The 12,242-nt window shown below is 37.2% G+C and overlaps 7 protein-coding genes across 7 annotated transcripts; 5 read left to right on the top strand and 2 right to left on the bottom strand.

The window, feature by feature from the left end:
• Positions 1–461: 461 nt before the first annotated feature.
• RHIMIDRAFT_272589 (uncharacterized protein) lies at positions 462–3,458 on the top strand. Its single transcript, XM_023612321.1, has 21 exons — positions 462–516; positions 582–603; positions 719–843; positions 900–955; positions 1,006–1,038; positions 1,086–1,183; positions 1,239–1,393; positions 1,448–1,530; positions 1,589–1,731; positions 1,783–1,848; positions 1,897–1,937; positions 1,995–2,164; positions 2,220–2,318; positions 2,377–2,517; positions 2,585–2,636; positions 2,688–2,723; positions 2,772–2,791; positions 2,839–2,988; positions 3,054–3,127; positions 3,192–3,285; positions 3,341–3,458. Exons 3-21 carry the CDS (start codon positions 837–839, stop codon positions 3,395–3,397), a joined length of 1,575 nt encoding a protein of 524 aa, XP_023469150.1. The 5' UTR covers positions 462–516; positions 582–603; positions 719–836; the 3' UTR covers positions 3,398–3,458.
• A 16-nt stretch (positions 3,459–3,474) lies between these two features.
• Positions 3,475–4,887, top strand: RHIMIDRAFT_88866 (Pkinase-domain-containing protein). The gene is made up of 4 exons (XM_023615831.1): positions 3,475–3,596; positions 3,657–3,904; positions 3,960–4,142; positions 4,196–4,887. The coding sequence occupies exons 1-4, from the start codon at positions 3,489–3,491 to the stop codon at positions 4,626–4,628; spliced, it is 972 nt and encodes a 323-aa protein (XP_023469151.1). The 5' UTR covers positions 3,475–3,488; the 3' UTR covers positions 4,629–4,887.
• On the top strand, positions 4,185–5,677 carry RHIMIDRAFT_88871 (uncharacterized protein). The gene has a single exon (XM_023615832.1). It carries the CDS (start codon positions 4,677–4,679, stop codon positions 5,628–5,630), a length of 954 nt encoding a protein of 317 aa, XP_023469152.1. The 5' UTR covers positions 4,185–4,676; the 3' UTR covers positions 5,631–5,677.
• An 81-nt stretch (positions 5,678–5,758) lies between these two features.
• On the top strand, positions 5,759–6,283 carry RHIMIDRAFT_234792 (uncharacterized protein; the record flags this gene model as incomplete). The annotated part of the gene is made up of 1 exon (XM_023608228.1): positions 5,759–6,283. The coding sequence occupies one exon, from the start codon at positions 5,759–5,761 to the stop codon at positions 6,281–6,283; it is 525 nt and encodes a 174-aa protein (XP_023469153.1).
• A 1,520-nt stretch (positions 6,284–7,803) lies between these two features.
• Positions 7,804–9,146, top strand: RHIMIDRAFT_88899 (uncharacterized protein). The gene is made up of 5 exons (XM_023615834.1): positions 7,804–8,112; positions 8,184–8,730; positions 8,789–8,795; positions 8,856–9,022; positions 9,073–9,146. The coding sequence occupies exons 1-4, from the start codon at positions 7,954–7,956 to the stop codon at positions 8,983–8,985; spliced, it is 843 nt and encodes a 280-aa protein (XP_023469154.1). The 5' UTR covers positions 7,804–7,953; the 3' UTR covers positions 8,986–9,022; positions 9,073–9,146.
• RHIMIDRAFT_88891 (transcription elongation factor) lies at positions 9,075–10,405 on the bottom strand. The gene is made up of 4 exons (XM_023615833.1): positions 10,207–10,405; positions 10,078–10,137; positions 9,670–10,027; positions 9,075–9,619 (listed from the first exon to the last, which is right to left on the bottom strand). Exons 1-4 carry the CDS (start codon positions 10,279–10,281, stop codon positions 9,195–9,197), a joined length of 918 nt encoding a protein of 305 aa, XP_023469155.1. The 5' UTR covers positions 10,282–10,405; the 3' UTR covers positions 9,075–9,194.
• A 531-nt stretch (positions 10,406–10,936) lies between these two features.
• On the bottom strand, positions 10,937–11,958 carry RHIMIDRAFT_272603 (uncharacterized protein). The gene has a single exon (XM_023612322.1). It carries the CDS (start codon positions 11,583–11,585, stop codon positions 11,313–11,315), a length of 273 nt encoding a protein of 90 aa, XP_023469156.1. The 5' UTR covers positions 11,586–11,958; the 3' UTR covers positions 10,937–11,312.
• Positions 11,959–12,242: the final 284 nt, after the last annotated feature.

The following is a 12,242-nucleotide window of genomic DNA, read 5'->3' on the forward strand; positions in this document are numbered from 1 at the left end:
GGATATCAAATATTCGATTTATAGCAGGAAGCCGTAGATTACCTATACATCTTCAAGTAAGATAAGCATGCGTGATATGTAATCTGAATTAACTTTCTTTTACACTAAGGAGTACTTTTTGGAGCTTATAGGTTGGAGACAAGTTATCCTTTTTGTTTGATACTTATTGTATTTCAATGTAGTCCAATGTGCTCAAAAAGACGACCTGGTAATTAATCAAGAGGACTCATGCGTTCTTCAGCAAGTTTTGGATCAGTTCAGTGCGCGGGTAAAGATGTTATTACATACATGTACGCCGCTTATAGTTGCTCTTTATAGGATAGTAGAAACCACGTAAAATATTATCCTGCAAAGATATGTGCTGTCTTGAAAACTTGCTCAGTAAGCCAGATGGCAATTGAAACCAGTAAGTTGTTCTCTACGCGTGTATATTTCCTATCATAATCACCTCTATTATACAGCATTCTTTGAAATGGTGGAGAATATCATCATTTCAGAAACATCACAAATAGCCATGTACGTATATACACATTTACATACAGAGAGATATACTATCTGTATTAACTAGCGATGACACATAGCCTTCGGCTTATTATTAACAAAGTATCTCAACGCATAAGGTATGTCAAACTAATGTACTTCCTCTTCTTTACAAAAAAAATGACACATTGCTTAGTGCTATGTCCATTATGGATGGCATTGAGCTGCTTATTCGTAGGCATCAAGAAGTCCAGCATGTGTCTGTGGGAAATTTTTATTTGTTCAAAATATATACACTTTACGAACTTGCAATTGAGAATGACAACGAGAATTACGAGGATGTAATAAAATCTGTTATGGATGGTTCGTTAAAATTAAAAAAGAAAAGAGGCTTTGCCAGAGCTTAATATTATCAATAGGTATCTATTTAGTGGCCAAAGATTTCGATAAAATGGATTTAGCGTCTATACAGTTGGTAATAGAGATATAAGGGACTACATAAAAAGAATATTAATTCTAGAAAAGATGCTATGGAGAACAGGAGATTACTTTAACGACGTATGCTTTTTTTCACTAAAGCGTATCTTATACTTATTGTAACATAGAAAGAAAATTTTACTAAAGCTATACCTTGGTATTCCCATACATTAAGTACTATGACCATGACAGCAGAGGGTCAGCAAAATACATTAATTCTGGCAAGGTGTATTTTTTTTTTTTTGCTCAATAATATCAAAGACTGATTGTTTTACAATCAGGAAACTAGCACTGTGTTATGCAAAAGGCGACGATTATGTAGCAGCATGTACATGCTTGGAAAATGCGATAAGTGCAATCAACAAGGGACCTTACGCTCGGGATTATCTTTGGCTTATTCAATGGTCTATTCAAAGCGGCGATAATCCCACAAAAAGTAAAAAAGTTAAAATACAGTAAAAGATGGCATATTTAACAAGGACACATATAGCGGCTTCTTTTGTTGACAAGTTAGTACTAGCCCAGGACTTTAAGCCAACCATGTTCACAGATGTTTTGGATTATTTGTATACGGTAGCTGTTTATTCTCTCTTCTTTAAGCAGCCATTGATTATTTTTTTATTTGGGAAAGCACGGTAAAAGATGCCAATTGATAGTACATATCCTAAAACATATTGTGCTGCAAAACACCAAGGAAAGAATAAAAGACAGTGATCAAGAATCTTTGCTGAAATGCAAGACATTGTTTATAAAGCAACTGATATTCGCTCTAAGGTACATGGCTTATTTATATAATCATTTCGTATTTTGACCTTTGTTTTATAGATGTATTATATACGTCAAGACAACTGTTTATGAAGAAATATTAAAAGAAGAAAGCTCACAGATCAAGTAATTGTCTAAAAAGAGAACTCATAACTGTTTCTTATGCTGTATTAGATATCTGAATTTCAGATCAATATCAAATTACATCAGACGTGGTTAGCTTGTTTTTTTCTTTTAATTGTTATGTCTACGTCTTACGAATTGAACACTAGTTTGTCAAATTATCGGAAGAAACAGAGACTATTTATGTACATGTAGTCAGGATAAAGTATTTATGAATCATATTGAATGGATGAAAGGTACAGTTTGGAATCTAGGTCTATACTGTCTCAGCGTCGGCAAAATGATAGAAGGTACCCGTCTCTTTTGTGTTTTAAACAAGGTAACTGTCTCCTTTATCCTTCAAGAGAAATGTTTATTCATTCTTTATTACTTAGCTCACATCTATATTTGAGAGTATGGATCAGTGTACTCAAGAACAAAGGCTGATTCATGTATTCATGGCACTTTGCTCAAAGTCCTTGGGCTTACAAAAGGTAATAGTAAACCGAAAGAAGTAATAGTAGTAGTAGTAGTACTTAATGTTATTACCAGGAGTGCATAAGAAATGACGTGCAGACACTAAAGAAACATTATGATCAATTACCTGAATGTATAAAGACCCTTGTAGGACTGTTTGAGATTGAGTTTCATGTTTGCCAAGGTCAGTTTGATACAGCCATTGAAACGTTTAATGTAATCTAAAGGAGATGAGGGGAAGGGGGATAGGACAATTTTGAATACACTAACCTTATTTACTTAGGTCTATCTAAATTTGGAAAGCCATTCATTTGTTGTATTGGAGCGCATGATTTGTAAAGTCAATAGTTTTATGTAAAAAATACTAACTCTTTTTTGGGAGTTAGGCATTGTTATACAAAGTGACCAATGTCCACAAAAAAGTAGGTAATGCTGAACATAAAAGAATATATATTTAATGTTATTTATAGTTGCATTCCAGTTGCTCAAGGTAAAGCATGTCCTATATACACTTTTGTTATTTATTTCTTCCTATAGTCTTTCCAAAGACTAAGTAAACTCGCTCAGCAAACAATCGATGTATATGCAAGATGGACGCGTATGATTATATCAACAGCATTAGCCTATGATCAATCTGAAGCATTTGACTGTCTTGAATGGATGATGAATCAAGGACTCTATCAAAAGGTAAATCTTCATTATTACACATTGTACACCTTATTCACATTCTCTCTTTCTTTCCTTTTACTCAGCATAATTATCCACAGAATGAGTTGTATTACTTGATTGTAGTCACTTGGAATGAAGGGATCACATGTTACTTTGGGTAAGGAAAGAAAAAAGAAGGAGGATTATTTAATAAATAAGGCTATCCCTTAATGCAAAAATAGTAGTCATAAGCTTAAAGGAGAAGCCTGGTGTAGATGTTCATTTAACCTTTTGAATTGTTATCGACAAGAGAATAAGGCTCACTTAAAAGAACAGGTAATAGTATACATATATTTTTTATATCTATTAATACGCATCTTAATGCCATTAGATGGATAAAGCATATCGAATGTTTTCCACACAAAAGGAAACAAAAACAGACGCCTGATTTTTTTTTTCATTCGTTTATAATTTCTCTTCCGCTTTATTTTTCTTTCTTTTTTTTTTTTTCTTTTTCTTTTTCTATTGTATTGAAGTAAATGACTCAATTAGGATCACCTCATGAACTTTATGATTTCATTGAGCAGATTGGAGATGGTTCTTTTGGAACAGTGCACAAAGCAAAGCATAAAACAAGTCAAAAAATTGTAAATTGAGAAATTATGCGCTTTATTACGATATGCTTATGTAACAAACATTGATTTTAGGTTGCTGTAAAGGTGATGAAGAAGAAGTATGAGAAAATACAAGACTGTCAAGATCAGTTTGAGCCCAAATTACTAGACTTGGTGCCCCCACATATAAATATTGTCCAAATGTATGACAGCTTCTTTTCAACAAATGGTGATCTATCCTTTATTATGGAATTTATGGATGGTGGCAATCTATATCAACTGATGAGAGAAAGACGACAACAACATTTACCACTAAGTCACTGTGAACTACGGACAATTCTGTAATTGTTTAGTATTTATTAAGATAAGCAACTACTAACCAGTCTTATTTACTAGACATCAAATATTATCAGCGGTCTCACATATACATCATCATAATGTCTTTCATCGAGATATGAAACCAGAGAATCTATTATTAGAGTATGTTGCAGGAAAACCAATTATAAAGCTTGCCGATTTTGGTTTGGCTCGGGAATTGAGTAGTCGACCACCCTACACAGAATATGTTAGTACAAGATGGTAAATAAGGATAGAGTAAAAACACCTTGCCTCTCTTTCTAATACAGTTGAAGGTATAGAGCACCAGAAGTATTGCTTAGATCTACCGAATACTCTGCCCCTGTAGATCTTTGGGCTGTAGGAGCTATTTTTGCTGAATTGATTACCCTAGAACCGCTGTTTCCTGGTGAATCAGAGGTGGATCAAATTTACCGCATTTGTGACATCTTGGGAAGTCCGGGGAACAAATTGACCATTGGTAAAAAGATTCACAGAATGGTACGACCCGAAAAAAGACCCAGTCCAGGATTCGCACGAAAAAAGACAGCGGCAGAGATCGAACAGGCAGTTCACTCAACCTTATCCTTTTTGGATGGTGGTGGGGAATGGAAGGAAGGCGTCAAGTTAGCTTATAAAATAGGTTTCAAATTCCCAAATGTAAAATCATCCTTTACAAACACACACACACCACATATGCAATACATGCTTATTGATTCATGTTCTTAGTGTATACCAAAACCATTGGAAACGATCATACCAGGTGCAACCGAATCCATGCTTGACCTCTTACGGCACTTTCTTCTCTTCAACCCTACCTATCGCTGGTCTGCAGATACAGCCCTAAAGCACGCATTCTTTTCAGAAACAGACGAACCTGTGCATAATGTCATTCCTCTCGATATCGAGCCGATCACTCCACCAGACAAACATGAATCCATCCCGATCGACAGGGGACTCTATTCGAGCAAATCACATAAATCCATCATCACTCCCCTTGACTTGCTCCCTATACCCACATCACCACACCAGATTTGTCCTGACTGGGATCGGCCGATGTCCCGGCTGCTTAGTCGGCCCAGCACCAGAACAACCCACATTGACTTATTTCTGCACGACGTCGAACCACCGTCACCGTCACCCACAGAGAACGCGTGGCTCACTCAAAGACCGATTTATAGCTCTCGTGAAAAGGTGCATCCGGTAACAGACTGTCCAAATACACCCATCTGGAGTAAGTACCACTATGCTTCTCATCAACAGCAGCGACTGGCTACACCGGTTGAGCCCAAGCGACTTTCAAACCCATCATTGGAAGAGGAAATCCATCAAAAACGAGTCCAGCATAACCATTACCATCACTATCATCATATTCACGATAATACCGTTCACACATTATCCGTAGGCAGTAATAGTAATAAGGCCGCATCTACTTTTAGTCTCGATCGTATACCACAATATGGACACCAACTCATCAAATGGACACCTCCTATTCACTTTGCAGTTGAACCAGAGGTAAAGCGCCCTGTAAGTAGAAGATCTAGGTCACCTGTACAATTCTCCGTGAAAAACCAAAGGCACACTGTAAATAATCACCATCATCCACAGCAAAAGAATTCAAAACCACATCGATTTAACATGTGGATGCCCTCAGATGATGACAACGATGACGACGTGGGACAAACAGAGACACAGGAAGATATGGACATGGTTTTTCTTCCGTTGCAATAATAAACAAGTGTCTTTACAAAAAGTTTCCCTATAAAGCATACAACGGATATTTTAGAGAAAATTTATAATAGGGTGTACATACTTTTGTGTCTTTTTCAAATAATTATTCCATCTTTCTATACATTTAAATGAAGGCATGGACGGAAAGTTATCAAGTGCTTGTTCAGATGAAAAATAACCGGTATCAACAGCTGCTTCAGCATCAACAGAGGATTCAATTGTATGAACAACACCTATCGGAGACACAGGCAAAACTAGTACAAGTCATGGCTCTTGAATCCCGCGAGATCGAAAAGTGGAACAGTCTGGTGGAATCAGATACGTGGGTCACAGCTGAGGAACACGAACGTATTCATAACAAGCTTCAGAACATCTCCGAAAGACGAAGCATGTGTATGGCATCAAAGGCTCAGCAGCGTCAGGATATTATAGCAGAAGCTCAAAAAGCAAAGACGCAAATGACACATATCCTCGGTATTGAGAGAGGACTGGTCTCATTAAAGAAACAAATGGAACTTTTAGAAATTAAACCTGTTCAGAAACGACCATCCCTTCGAAAAATGATTGGATTGGTTTTCGCTTTTACAAATATCACTCATAGGTCAATCGCGCCTGATTCTACTCAAAAGCCTATAGGCGCTTTGTACCAATAAAACTATTTATATCCAACTCTTATTCAGTCTTTTCTTAGCGTATGTCTCTATTTGTGTGTATTGTTTGTTTAGAAAAAGAAAAAGAAGGGATCTAATAGCAAAGTTGTTTTCAAACATAAAAATGAGCATTATTTGATCTACTTTTGTCCTCCCCCCTGATTACACGAATGAATAAATCTAGCAACATGCGAAAACTTGATACCCATATTGGCATATATGTATAAATACCTTAACCCAACACTCTGTATGTATTATGTGTGTGCGTGGTGATTATAACAGATGCTAGACTATGATCAATATAACAGACAAAAATGTTAACCTTTTACGTGATAAACTAAACAGATATTGGTTTGATAAAACCTTAAAATAAGCACAAATAGACCTTGACTTGTTTTGTATTCTTGTATTTGATATAATGTATTTTCATCTTGAATGACATCCCCCTTGTTTGAGATACTCTTTTGCTCATAAAGAGATGGTATCGACTTGATTTAATGAAGATCATTTCTTGCAGTACGTAACAGTAGGATGATCTATGATAATCATTTAGTACTTTAACTTGTCAATACACACCTTCCCAGATAATCAAAAGTGCAACATCACTGGGAGAGAATAATTGCAGTTTTCGCTGAATTGTGCATGCCTTTTATAGGTAACTGAATCTTGAAATTCAAGATAGAGTTTGGACACTTTAAACGATATCTAAATTCTTTTGATTAGCTCATATGTGTAACTTGTTAGTAAGTTATAGTCAATGAGCCTTATGCATCGATAAAGTACTACCTTTCTATAATATGAAGCATGTCTTTATCCAAATGGCTGGTCTTCAATTCTTCAGGTTGGGCAGATTTGTCTCAGATATTTGAAATACAATGCAAGGAAATTCCTTGGAATTTATGAAATAAAAAATGTATGAGACTCCCCCCTTTCTCTTTATTATGTAATACATCTGTAGGCAACATACTTTACCTGAGTGTATTGGTTTTCTACTATTGCTACAAACCATTTCTCTTTAACATAGTTTTAGTTGAGATTTGAGACGATATTACAAGTATGTCTTTAAATAGGATAAATAAACTTTCCAGAGGGAATTAAAAGAAATATCCAAAAGGAATGTTGATTAGAATATCTAATAATCAACCAGCCAAAATATGGAAGATCTTCACCTTGTTATAAAACCTCTCTCTCCTCTCGAGCAATCGACTATCTTTCTTTTGTTTTTGTTATTTCTCTCTTCTTCAAGACAAAAATGCGTGCCATTTTTACTATTTCCACTGCCATCGCTTTTTTCACGGCCGCTGTGTTTGCTGCTGACAATGCCGATTTTGATCCTCTCGATTTCAGTGCTGAAGACCTCGCTACAACTTTAGATAGCTCATTCGCTACTTTCCGCTGGAAGGGTGATTCTACTATGGCTCAAGAAAGCTTCAACCTCGTTGCTGAAGAACCCACACGTATCCAAATTACTGATTTCAAGAACCTTGGTGACGTTTTTGAAGTCTTTGATAATGGTATCTCCTTAGGCACCACAAGTGAAGTTGAAGAGATTGCTGGCGAAGAAGTATTTGCTGCCACTCCTGAAGAAGCTCTCGAAGATGAACGTTTCAGTAAGGGTGTTTTCACTTTAGAAAAGGGTGAACACAAGATCACTATCAAGGCTACTGGACCTTATGAAGCTGGTACTGCTGCCATCCGTGTTTTGGACCACTCCAATGTTGCTTTCTTCAAGAAGGGCAAGTGGGACGATGACGATGATGATGACAAATGGGGTCGTGGCAAGGGCTGGGACCATGGCAAGGGCTGGGATCACGACAAGGATTGGGATCACGATAAGGATTGGGATCACGACAAGGATTGGGATCACGACAAGGATTGGGATCACGACAAGGATTGGGATCACGACAAGGATTGGGATGATGACAAGGACTGGGACCATGACAAGAAGTGGAAGCATCGTAAAGACTGGGACGATGACAAGGAATGGGACCATGGTAAAGACTGGGATGATGACAAGGAGTGGGACCATGGTAAAGACTGGGATGATGACAATGAATGGGACCACGGTAAAGATTGGGATGATGACAAGGAGTGGGACCATGGCAAGGAATGGAAGCACCGTAAAGACTGGGATGACGACAAGGAATGGGATCACGGTAAAGACTGGGACAATGATAAGGATTGGGACCATGGCAAAGAATGGGATCACGGCAAAGGCGGCAAGCACTGGGGCAAGAAGAACAAGGGATGGTTTGAGCATGATGACTACAAGGGACATGATGACTACAAGGGCCACGACGACTACAAGGAACACGATAACCACAAGGATGACCAGAAGGATGACCACAAGGAAAACAAAGACTTTGATTTATCTCCTCCCTACTACGACCTTGACTATAGCCATACTGTTACTGTTACCAAGACTGTGTGGGTTGAAGGAACAATTCCAAGTAAGTTTCTTTTTGTTGTAATATCATGGCTTTTTGCTAATTGTTATTTTTTTTATAGCTCCTGCGTAAGATATACAATACAATCTGGTTATATATATTTGGTACTTACCCTTTCTTTCTCTTAGACCTGGTGACCCAATCGTTCCTGTTATTCCGCCTACGAAGGATGACAATGACAAAGACTTCAAAAAGACTCACGACCACCCTCCTTACCATGACCGTGACCATGACAAGGATCGTCTCCACTTCCATTAAATGATAACAGCTGACAGTCGCAACTATAAATAGAATTGTAAGTTGAATCATCAGTTTTTTCCAACATATCTAACGCTCTTTTTTTAGTTATTTATCTTTTCGAACTACACTTAATTTTTATTTGTTTATAATAAAGTTTCGAATTTTTCTTTTAAAAAGTTAAACACAAATACTTTATAAATAAATACGTGCATTTATTAATTCTATCATTAACAAAACTTCCAATGGTTTCCACAATTGACACATGTAACAAACGTTGTCATCGGTTCATCCGCACTTCGTGTTTGCATTTGGAAGTAAGTACATTTTCTGCCTTGGCATTTACCGCACTTGAACATGTCTGTTTCGGCTTGTGCACTTGTTGCGCCTCTAGCTTTAAATAAAGCTTCCTCTGCTAATTTTCTATCACGCGCCTGTGCCTCCTCAGATGCCATTTCTTCAACGCTCATCGTACAGAGTTTTTCAACTGTGAGCTCACCGCTAACAACACTCTCACGTAGCCCAGGATTACTTTTGTTCTTCAGGTTGTTTGCCAGTGTACGCACCTTGCTTTTATATCCTTCATTGACATCGCCGTATTCTTGGAATATTCTAGCTTCTATAGCTAGTGAACGTTTCAGCAATAGATCAGAGTCTGCAAAAAGAGTGTAAGCAATAAAGAGGCTATAGTCTGATGGACAGTACCTGCTCCACTATTGAACCCAATTGCTGCATACATCAATTCAATTGTTTTGTTACGAGGTACATTTCCTGTTGATTTATATGTTACTTCATCCGACTTGATTGTACGCGCCACTCCTTCATTCGAGGGTGTCTTTGGTGAAGAGGTCTGTGATGATGCTCTACTGGCTTCTGTGCTAGCAACACTAACTGTATCCGTAGGTGGTGATTGTGCTGTTGGCTTTTTTGTATTTGGATTGTTACTGGTCGACTGTTGAACAACATCATCTTTCCACTTCTTTACGATAGCTTTTGCCTTAATCGATAGTTGATTATCTTTATGCGTTCTTAATTTTCCAACTACTTTACCGATTTCCGTTCTCTGACATGTCGTATTAGGATGATTTTAAAAAGAATCGCCTCGTAATTTACCTTTAAAAGATCACCGGTAGCCTTAATTTTACTCAAATTGTTTAAAATGTCTAAACAAGCCTGTTTTACGCGCAAACGAGCTATGAATATGAATTTATTCATTATGAAGAATCAAAGACTATAACTCACCTCAACATTGTTATTTTCTACAGCAGAATGAAGTGCATGTTTAGCCTTATTGATTTGTGCTTCTACTGTATTCATAATGAGTATGCAAAAAAAAAAGAAAAGAAAGAAGAGAAAAGAAAAACAGTCTTTGGGTTTCTATTTTGTCGTTAGTTAAAATTTCATCTGTTCCCATTTGAAAAAAATTTGCTTGATGCATTCTTCCATCCTAAAGCTGTTACCTTGGTTACAGGGGTAACATGGCATAAATAATTAAAATTCGTAGCTATGAGATTTTGCTATACTTTACTATTAGTCAATAGAGATTATTCGTACGTCAGATTAAAATAATTTGCCCGTGTTTGGCTAGAAAAAAAAGAACTTGTATGTAAAGAACTATAATTACCACTGCAGTTTCCAGTTTAGTCTTTAAAGAGGAACAAGATGCTCTGAATTTTGTTTTGATATACAAATGTGTCTGTACGTTTTACATTTATCAAGTCAATTGCATAAAGAAGTGTCATTGAATGCTTTAATAGAAAAAGAAAATTGTAAATGGCTAACTTCAATCATAATATATATATATATATATATATATATGTCACCATGCTTCTATTAAATCAATCAAATGGCCCAATAAATAATCATATATGACCGTTTGTTAGACAAACTAGGCTAACGTTTACCATGAATTTGGAATCCAAATGGAACTATCATCTCTTTTCTCTTGACTATATTCCGAATAAAGATACACACAGTCTCATCGTATTTTTACTTTGTCCGATACCAACTTTAAACTTAAATACAACAAGTAGCTGAATGATATTGTTGGTAGGTATCCACGACGTAATCATGTCGTTGATCACGATCATCTGTTACTATTTGGGTATTGGGGCTATGACATACAATGACAAATGAGTTAATGAAAGCCTGTGATCGATTACTTAGCAGTATGATAGTTTGGGCGAGTTATCAACTGACAACAAGCTTTGAATGAGAGGGTGGGCGTATGAAGCAATAAGATGGCCTTCGGACAAAGGCTGCAAATCAACATCCTTCCATATGGGAATCCTGATTATCAGGAGAAAAAAAGAAAACATTAAGCGTCGAAAATGGCAAACAAAAATCACTTACAACGACTCAATCGCGCAGATGACGTTCTGCTGCTGCCCTTCCACCGTCCTGACTAATGGCAGTCTGAATTGCGCTTCTATGCTATTGATTTCATCACCTCCAAAAGCCTGTAAGAACAAAACGTGAGAACTACACATAAGCATTGAGATGCAATTACTACAAGGATGCCCTTGATAGGCATAGCAAGGTTGGTTTCCATGGCTTTCTGGAATGACAACCGCTGCAAAAGCAGCCAGTGCGAGGCTTTCAATGAAGCTGGCGAGAGACATTCCACAGGTATGGTTTCGTACACAAAGCGTTTTTGCAAAAAGAGGATCAGTGAGGTCAGCGGAGAGTGAGGAGCTTGCAAGAGGAAAGGCTGAATAACTTACAATAGCTCATTGAAATGTTGATCCAAGCTGTCATATTTTGCACAGTTGGATAAACATTGCTCACGGTAAGCGCGAAAGCTCTGAGACACAATATTGTCATCAATAATCCAGTCGTCTACACGGTCCACGGTGTCATCATAGTTTTCCTCGTAATAAAAAAAGGAAGAAGTGCACTGAATACTGAAGAGAAGCACTACATGCGACAGAAAACACACCAGAAGTTAGACTAATTCTACGGGCACTGCCTCTAGCCATTACATGTAATGTCGTCAGCAAGCTTCTTTACTGTTTAGCGTTAAACTAAACATGACTTTATAAAGTCACCAACTTAGTTTGTTTCTTTTCAAGAAGAAATAAAAAAAAGTGTTGCTATTTGTTTATTTATGTTGGCATTTGATCAGCAGAGTCAAGATCAATCACATGTACTTATGATGACATCGTACTTATATCAGAGAGAGTGAGCTGAGCAGCCTTATGTGTAGCGCCTAGAAGAAGCACCCGTAGCATTGGCTTATTTTCTGGTGCATTTTTTAGCGCATGTAGGCTGTGTATTGT

Source organism: Rhizopus microsporus, assembly GCF_002708625.1.
Source record: "Rhizopus microsporus ATCC 52813 unplaced genomic scaffold scaffold_3, whole genome shotgun sequence".
Lineage (NCBI taxonomy): Eukaryota > Fungi > Mucoromycota > Mucoromycetes > Mucorales > Rhizopodaceae > Rhizopus > Rhizopus microsporus.

Excerpts from the sequence above, each read along its gene's own strand:
- RHIMIDRAFT_88866 (XM_023615831.1), top strand. The coding sequence starts at position 3,489 with ATGACTCAATTAGGATCACCTCATGAACTTTATGATTTCATTGAGCAG. Across the intron at positions 3,597-3,656 it reads ATAAAACAAGTCAAAAAATT|GTTGCTGTAAAGGTGATGAA; the intron begins GTAAATTGAGAA and ends CATTGATTTTAG. Across the intron at positions 3,905-3,959 it reads TGTGAACTACGGACAATTCT|ACATCAAATATTATCAGCGG; the intron begins GTAATTGTTTAG and ends CTTATTTACTAG.
- RHIMIDRAFT_272603 (XM_023612322.1), bottom strand. The coding sequence starts at position 11,585 with ATGTCTCTCGCCAGCTTCATTGAAAGCCTCGCACTGGCTGCTTTTGCA.
- RHIMIDRAFT_88899 (XM_023615834.1), top strand. The coding sequence starts at position 7,954 with ATGAAGCTGGTACTGCTGCCATCCGTGTTTTGGACCACTCCAATGTTG. Across the intron at positions 8,113-8,183 it reads CGACAAGGATTGGGATCACG|GACAAGGATTGGGATGATGA; the intron begins ATAAGGATTGGG and ends GATTGGGATCAC.
- RHIMIDRAFT_88891 (XM_023615833.1), bottom strand. The coding sequence starts at position 10,281 with ATGAATACAGTAGAAGCACAAATCAATAAGGCTAAACATGCACTTCAT. Across the intron at positions 10,138-10,206 it reads TAGAAAATAACAATGTTGAG|GCTTGTTTAGACATTTTAAA; the intron begins GTGAGTTATAGT and ends CGCGTAAAACAG. Across the intron at positions 10,028-10,077 it reads CTACCGGTGATCTTTTAAAG|AGAACGGAAATCGGTAAAGT; the intron begins GTAAATTACGAG and ends ACGACATGTCAG.
- RHIMIDRAFT_272589 (XM_023612321.1), top strand. Across the intron at positions 1,531-1,588 it reads TTTTGGATTATTTGTATACG|CACGGTAAAAGATGCCAATT; the intron begins GTAGCTGTTTAT and ends TATTTGGGAAAG. Across the intron at positions 1,849-1,896 it reads GAAGAAAGCTCACAGATCAA|ATATCTGAATTTCAGATCAA; the intron begins GTAATTGTCTAA and ends ATGCTGTATTAG.
- RHIMIDRAFT_88871 (XM_023615832.1), top strand. The coding sequence starts at position 4,677 with ATGCTTGACCTCTTACGGCACTTTCTTCTCTTCAACCCTACCTATCGC.